This window comes from Felis catus, chromosome D2 (genome assembly GCF_018350175.1).
Source record: "Felis catus isolate Fca126 chromosome D2, F.catus_Fca126_mat1.0, whole genome shotgun sequence".
In the NCBI taxonomy this organism is placed as follows: Eukaryota; Metazoa; Chordata; class Mammalia; order Carnivora; family Felidae; genus Felis; species Felis catus.
In genome coordinates, this window is record NC_058378.1 from 20,055,446 (window position 1) to 20,063,671 (window position 8,226).

The 8,226-nt window shown below is 32.5% G+C and overlaps 1 protein-coding gene across 2 annotated transcripts in view; it reads left to right on the forward strand.

Moving 5' to 3' along the window:
* UBE2D1 (ubiquitin conjugating enzyme E2 D1) overlaps positions 1-7,559 on the forward strand; it is a 29,761-nt gene extending 22,202 nt beyond the window's left edge. For both annotated transcript variants that reach the window (XM_045039973.1, XM_023240453.2), the window contains 4 exons: positions 1,171-1,248; positions 2,549-2,654; positions 5,617-5,710; positions 6,682-7,559. In XM_045039973.1, coding sequence (XP_044895908.1) covers positions 1,171-1,248; positions 2,549-2,654; positions 5,617-5,710; positions 6,682-6,727 — 324 coding nt within the window. In that variant the 3' untranslated portion in view covers positions 6,728-7,559. The remainder of the gene's footprint in view (positions 1-1,170; positions 1,249-2,548; positions 2,655-5,616; positions 5,711-6,681) is intronic.
* Positions 7,560-8,226: the final 667 nt, after the last annotated feature.

Genomic DNA, 8,226 nt, shown 5'->3' on the forward strand with positions numbered 1-8,226 from the left:
CAACCTTCTGGGTGAGAGTATACTAGTAGCATGTTTCCATGAACATCATTCTCTCTTCCCTCCCCTGAAAGAGCTGTATCTAGTAAACCATAGAGGTTTTAATCATATTGCCTTGTGTTTCACTTTTAAAAACAATAGCAATTACTGAATTTTCAGAGCTGGAGTCCTGGGAAAATGTCTCAAATTACTAAATTGTTATATTAAGTTAGCTTACCAAAGGGTAAAATGCAACATATTTATTTAAATAACAACAGTAAGAATCTAGGTATTTGTTTTTCATTGCTTACTAAGAACCTTCAAAATACTATTATTAAAAGGCCCACCCTAACCACTTGAATTATAGCCCTTCACAGATATTTCTTAGGTGAATCACATGTAGCAAATGGTTACAAATGATGTTACTCATCCCCCCTTTATTTTAGTAATGCATACATGCCACTCTATAATATGATTTGAATATCTGAGCAGACCATATCTGTTGATTGTAATTACTTAAATTTTCCACATTCCTTATAATTTTTGATGAACTAGAATTAAACTAGGAAGAATAATTACACTGTACAGTTCTCTAATGTATATGCAGAAACTTAAGGAAGTAATGATAGTCTTGCTGTTATTACCAAAGTGGTAGTTTAACATGATAAATTTAATTAAATATAAAGGAGTCAAAATAGAATTTTAGGGTTTAACTGTTACTAAGTGAAGATTGGAGGTCTGCATTGTGTGTTACTTAGCCTTTCCTTTTTATAACTTGGTCTTTTTAGTTTATCTCTATTCTTGCCCCTTTCTTATAGGACTATCAGAACTTAAGTTTTATAAATAAAAAGGTAAACATAGCCCTAACCTTTTTTCCCATACTGATTACTGTTGCAGAAAATTCTTCTTTTCTCAAAGCAATCTTGCGTGTATACTGATCTTTAAAAATCTTTACTCACAAACAGACCTGTTTGAGTAAGTCACACCACTGTGTGTGTGCGATTTTTATGTTTAACCATCATGATTGTTGTCTTCCTTCATACCTGCAAAGGGAAACCTGTTTTCAAGGTAAATGATTTGAACTTATGACAAAATGATGGCATTTTTTTTTTCAAATATATTTGGGGGGAAATCATCTTAGGTTATTAAATAAATATAATAACCAAATACTGATGCAAATATTTGTAATTTCAGCCTGATAGCGCCTATCAAGGTGGAGTCTTCTTTCTCACTGTACATTTTCCGACAGACTATCCTTTTAAGCCACCAAAGGTATTTTTAGTTTTATGATTGGTGTGACTCCTTTATCAAGGATTTTACTTTCTACCCCAAGATATGTTCATGATGTCAGAGACTTGGGTAGATTAGCATGTTCAAACTATTCTGTAAAATCACTGAATCTAAAATATGCTTTCTTACTCAAATATTGGACTATATCTGTAAAACAAAAGGTGGTATCTGATATACTATAAATTAGCTTCTTTACCTTTTTTTCCCCCCTCCTCATTAGATATATATGTAGTTTGGGAAATTTTTTAATGGTCTAAAATCAGACTTTTTTTTTTAATTTTTATTTTTAATGTTTATTTTTGACAGAGAGAGAGAGACAGAGCATGAGCGGGGGAGGGGCAGAGAGAGAGGGAGACACAGAATCCGAAGCAGGCTCCAGGCTCTGAGCTGTCAGCATAGAGCCCGACGTAGGGCTCGAACTCACAGACCGTGAGATCATGACCTGAGCCGAAGTCGGACACTCAACCGACTGAGCCACCCAGGTGCCCCCAAAAATCAGACTTTTCTGTTCAGAGGATTATCTTTCCAAAGTTGACCTTATTTCTCAGTTCCTAAGTATTCAACAAAAATTTATTGAGCACCTCCAATGTTCTGTTACATTGGGGACTACAAAAGTAAATATGACACAGCCCCTTTATTAAGTATGGTAGGGAAAATAAAAACTTGTTCTTATTAAATTAAATTTAGACTAGACCTGAAGAGAAAATAAATGATGGTGACATCAAGGAGGGACAGATTTATTAACAAATTCTGTCACTTGAAATAATTATTTTATATTTTTAAGAACACCTGATTAACATTATATTTATGAAACAATATAACAATAACTCTTGTGGAAGATTAGAATTGTTAGCAGATTCCTTAGGATAAGTAACAGGCTGAGGCCCCTCAACTTCCCTCTGGAACAATGTCAGCACTCTATTTGTAGATCCAGGCATCACTTGTAAGTATCAGTGATTTTCAAATTAAGAAAAGGATTACTTTGAGGGATGATGGAAGCCATGGTTAATTATTCAGGCACTACTCAGCCAGTCATACCAGCTATCATAGGCTTATTTATTATATTCCAAAAATAGTTCTCTATTCCCCCGGGGGAGGGGAGGGCGGGGAAAGGGGATACTGACTCTTTTTGCTTTCGTACTCCCAGTAGCTACGTATGCACAAAGTAGATGCTCAATTTGTGTTGAATACATTTCTCCTCTAAGGTCATATAAAATTCTAGAGCAAATTGGTTCTCTTCGTTCATAGATCATGGATTGTCACATTTTTGTTTTGTTTTTAGATTGCTTTCACAACAAAAATTTACCATCCAAACATAAACAGTAATGGAAGTATTTGTCTTGATATCCTGAGGTCACAATGGTCACCAGCTCTGACTGTATCAAAAGGTAATTTCATTTATCAGATTTATAACAGCTGATAACAGTGAGACAGAAAAAATATTTAGGGACTAAATATTTAGGGAAGTATTAGCAGAAGTATTCAGGGACTAAAGTTAAAAAAAAAAAAATCTGTGTTTTCTTCCGCTTTGATTTTGCTTTTCTTACCTAGTTCTTCTATTACTCTTTTGCTTTTAGCAGTTAACTTATGGGGAGGGGTTGATGGGCAAATATAAATGATAAAATGAGAGAAATCTTAAATGTTAGAGCTAGAAATTTGGATAAGCCTGTTGACATTTTGCCCCTTTAGTTTGGGCTTTAAAGAGAGAGACAGAGATAGAGTAAAAATAAGATTTTGGGACCAGCTGCCTCATTTATTATGTGGGATTGTTGATGTAATGAGTAAAGCTTTGTATCTTTTACTTCATCTAGGAAATACCTGATTAGGCTGATAACTGATTTAAAATGAATGACACATTTCACGCTTTAGAATAATGCACTACATTTAGCATGTTAGTCTAAACTTTGAATAATCAATAACATTATTGTAATGACTGATAACATAATCCCTGCGGATTCTCATCTTTCACAGATATATAGTTTTGTTCTTTGCTAAATTATCAGATATGTACCCTAGACTATCTGAAGCCTTTTTGTTATTAGCCAATACTATTTGCTGTGCCAGTCCTCTTAATTCATGTCTTGTTTCTCTAGCAGAAGAGAACCTGACTGTTCAAAATATTGTTTTGAGTTAGAAGCATCTGCCCCTGAAGTAATTTGGTAGTTTTCCCTTTTTGTAAAATTTTTTTTTAAATTTAGGAAAACTTACTTCTCTTGAAGGATTCAGGGGAGGAATCTATGGTCATTTAAAATGTCTTTTAAATAAATGCTACCTGAATGTTTAACTTATTTTTTATAAAAGTGATAAGGATTATAGGAAGCAGCATCCACAGCCATAATTATTTCAAATATTAGATAAGTAGTAGCCCTTCAGGTCAGCTAGTTATTATGACTGGCAGCTTTTCTGACCTAAAATATTTGTTTAAAATGTTCATGTCGATTCTAGTGTCTTTTTAAAAAATCTCACATAGTGTAACTGTTATGCAGTAGATGCAGGAAAAATTTTCTGTCGAAGGGTTATTCAAATTAATATACTCTTTTCCTGGAATGGTATCACAAAATGAAATTCATTTGGCATAAGTGCTTAGGTACTTACACATATAAAAGAAATGGCAGACTGCCAGATGTTAAGCATTTATCTCCTAACTCTTGCAGCTTTTTATAAATATTAATTAGTATGGTTGGCTTCTGGAAACTATCCTTTAAGAAGAATTTCTAATAGCCTCAGTTTCCTCATCTGTAAAATGGGGATTATAATAGTATTACCATATAAGGTCACTATGCATCTGGCACATAGTAAGCACTCAAATGAATGTCAACTATTACTACCCTTTTCCTTATCTTAAAACATTTGATTTGTGTGCATGATCGTGAAATCAGGGCACCTGGCTCTTGACAGCAAGAGTGGGGAATGAAGAACTTCCCTCTTGGTTATTTTATAGGGTAGCTTATACTTTTGCTCATTTGTGCATTTTTCACTTTTTAATATTTTAAATGGTTTATTTTGCTTTTTATCATGAGTTTAGTATGGAAACTTTCTAGGGATGTGGGCCCAGATAATCTACCCTATTGGTTTAATATACCAGGCATAAAATTTCACTGGGCAGATAAGGAAGATGAATAAAATATTAGTTTTCTCATTAGCCCTGAGCAACCCCTTGTCTGTATCATTTAAGAATTAACTCTGCTTTATACATTCACTTGTGGATTTGTAAGAGTAGGAAAAGGTAAAGGAACATAGAGGTGGGTGAAGATGAAATATTGTTCCAAAGACTCCTTGTACCCCCTCAGAAGTGGTAGCATGCAATTGAAGCAGACAAATGAGGAACCAGAGTCCTTGTTCCTTACTTTTTCAGATACTTAGATTTTTTTTTTAATGTAGCTGTTTGAATTTGTATTTTGACATGGCAGTAAACAACTACTTTTTCAATTTTCACTTATATTTTAATATACTATACAAGCTATGTGTTGATAACTGTTCACATTATGTTTAAATGAGTGATACAAATGTGTATGGAATAAAAGATTCATTAAAAAATCTGACAAATGTTTCTTCTCGGTAGGCAAACTATAGCACCAAGTCAAAGTAAAAAAGTGCATAAACATGAGTCCGAAATGGTTTTTGGACTGTTAACTGTAATTTGATTGCTTTAATTTGACTTGATTAGAACATAGATCTTCTGCATTAGATAATTTTCTCATTAAAATACAAAAATATCTCTAAGAAATATCTAAAGTTAGGATACGTTCTAACAATTTTTTTTTTTCAACGTTTATTTATTTTTGGGACAGAGAGAGACAGAGCATGAACGGGGGAGGGGCAGAGAGAGAGGGAGACACAGAATCGGAAACAGGCTCCAGACTCTGAGCCATCAGCCCAGAGCCTGACGCGGGTCTCGAACTCACGGACCGCGAGATCGTGACCTGGCTGAAGTCAGACGCTTAACCGACTGCGCCACCCAGGCGCCCCCTAACAATGTTTTGATTAGGTACCATATTTGGGGTGTATACGTATTACCTAAAAATATTTTTGTAGAGAACTCTTGAGTTTAAATGTTGTTAATAGTTACTTTAGAGATGCACATTTTTTAAATAAGTAGAAATTCAAATAGAATTTAAAACTTCAAAAGTTTTAGTAATTTTTTATTATATACATTGTATGGTAATTTTATAATTTTAAATATTAAAAATACTTGCTCCTAACCAAAGATAATCTAAAATGTAATTTAATATGTTTATTTTATTTTGTTTTCTTTGTAAGTTCATTGTCTGTATTCAGTAAAGTCATTTTCATACATGTGATTGTATAAAATAGATCATTATCTAATGTGATGTTCTCTTTTCAATCTAGTTTTATTGTCCATATGTTCTCTACTTTGTGATCCTAATCCCGATGACCCCTTAGTACCAGATATTGCACAAATCTATAAATCAGACAAAGAAAAGTAAGTGTTTACTTATATTAGTTTCTGCTTAGAGGTATTTCTAGGTAGTCTGCCAAAACATAAGTGTTATTAATATATTTAAGTCCATTTAATTGTGCTTATTATCTTTCCAATGGAAGATATTGTTCCTTTTAAAATTTTTTAAAAAAAATCTTTTTTAAATCTTTAAAAAATATTTTTATAAAAAATATTGTTCCTTCCTACATAGTGTTTAATCCTTTACTATTTAATAGTACATATTTATATTTGCATGATATGTCATGTTTTTTGATAGAACTATACATAGTTCTAGGTAATAAATTTAAATTTTTTTTTTCAACGTTTATTTATTTTTGGGACAGAGAGAGACAGAGCATGAACGGGGGAGGGGCAGAGAGAGAGGGAGACACAGAATCGGAAACAGGCTCCAGGCTCTGAGCCATCAGCCCAGAGCCTGACGCGGGGCTCGAACTCACGGACCGCGAGATCGTGACCTGGCTGAAGTCGGACGCTTAACCGACTGCGCCACCCAGGCGCCCCAATAAATTTAAAATAAAAGTATTTCATAATTGGAAAGCATTGAATACTATATTCCTTATCTTCTCCCCAGAAGAGAAGATATCCCTAACTGCCTCCACCCTGACCTAATTTTCAAGCTGCCTCATTTTGCTGGTACCATTGATTCATTTACAGTTTACAGATTAATGCCCATTCAGGGTTGGCTTTTATAGATTTGTTAGAAATTGGTTTCTTCATTTTTTTGTTTATAACTTAGGTATTTTTTTATATTGGTTGTAGAGAAATCCATCAGTTAAAAAATCACTTGTTTTCTGTTTTATTTAATGTATGGTCTAACATTGACCCAATAATTGGCATTTGAACGATTATTGCAATTAAGTATAAGATGGTAGAATATACAGTTTTATATAAAATAGGTCTTCTAAAAGGTTCAATTTGTATGTTTTTACTATATCCCTTTTGTATGCCCACAGATACAACAGACATGCAAGAGAATGGACTCAGAAATATGCAATGTAAAAACAAAAAAAATTTTCATATATACCAGAGTACTGTAAAATCTAGGTTTTTTTCAACATTAGCAGTAAATTGAGCACTGTTTACTGTTTCATTGTACCATGAAATCTTTGATTTTTATCCATTTTACATGTATTTCTGAAGCAAGACAGACTTCCAAAAATACCCTTAAGACTGTGATGAGAGTATTTGTCATTTTGTATGCATTGAGAAAGACATTTATTATGGTTTTTAAGATACTTGGACATCTGCATCTTCAGCTTACAAGATCTGCAGTGCATCTGAAAAGCAACCAAATTATTTTTTGCTGAAACTAGATGTTTTTACATGAGAAATACTGTATGTGTTGTCTAAGATGTTATCAGTTTTATAAATCTGTATTCAGATTTCATTCTTTGTTAGCTCACTTTATAATTTGTATTTTTTTACTGTATAGACTAAATATATTCTATGTACATGTACCTAAACTCGTTACCTTTTTCCTGTGAACAGTATTGAAAAAACCCAACAACTGGTAATTAAATGAATTAACTGTCTGTCTCCCTTGTTTTAGGGTATTCTGTAGATTGAGTGCAGATTTCTTAAACCTGAAATGATCTTTACACTGTAATTCTCAGTATCCTGATTATGGAGAAACACTTGTTTTGATTTTGTTATACTTGACTTAACTTTATTGCAATGTGAATTAATTGCACTGCTAAGTAGGAAGATGTGTAACTTTTATTTGTTGCTATTCACATTTGAATTTTTTTTTCTGTATAGGCAATATTATATTGACATCTTTTACAGATATTAATGTAGCTTTTTCCATATAAATAAAATGCTTTTTCTACTATTTGTCTTGATTACTTAAAGAAATAAATTATCTATAAGTAAGGATAAAAACTATAAAATTTTGCATGAAAATTAATTCCAAATTGTGGGAATGAGGTCTGTTGTGTTTAGCATTAATTGCCATTGATTTTAAAAATTCTATTTCTTTAGGTTTGTATCTGTTTACTGTATTAAAAGTCTAGAGGATGATATACATTGGTCCCTTGTTATAGAAGAGAATTTAGAATACGCTGAGGTTTGTCTTGGATCACATTTTAAATGGATTATTTACTAAAGTACTGTGATGAGTATAAGGCAGTGTCACCCACATTGACGAAAGTATAGACCTGAAAAATACATTAGTTTAATTCATTAAAATGCCCCTCTAGATGAAATGGACATTGTATTTCTTAACATTTTAAAAGCTAGAATTTTTATCATTTGGTGTCATCACAGTTTGAAAGAGGACATCCATTTTTTACTAAAGATGTTATAAAGAAAATTCTAAAATGATGCTTTCCTCTGTTTTTATAAATTTCCAGTTAAAAAGTGATTTAAATAAACAGGTTATCTTTGCAGATTTTAAAGAAAGCTAGAAAGTTTAATGTTTTAACTTGAAAAAAATACATTTCTAATTATTTAGCATGCTTACCAAACTTGAGTGGGTGTCATTTTTAAGAAGAGTTGTA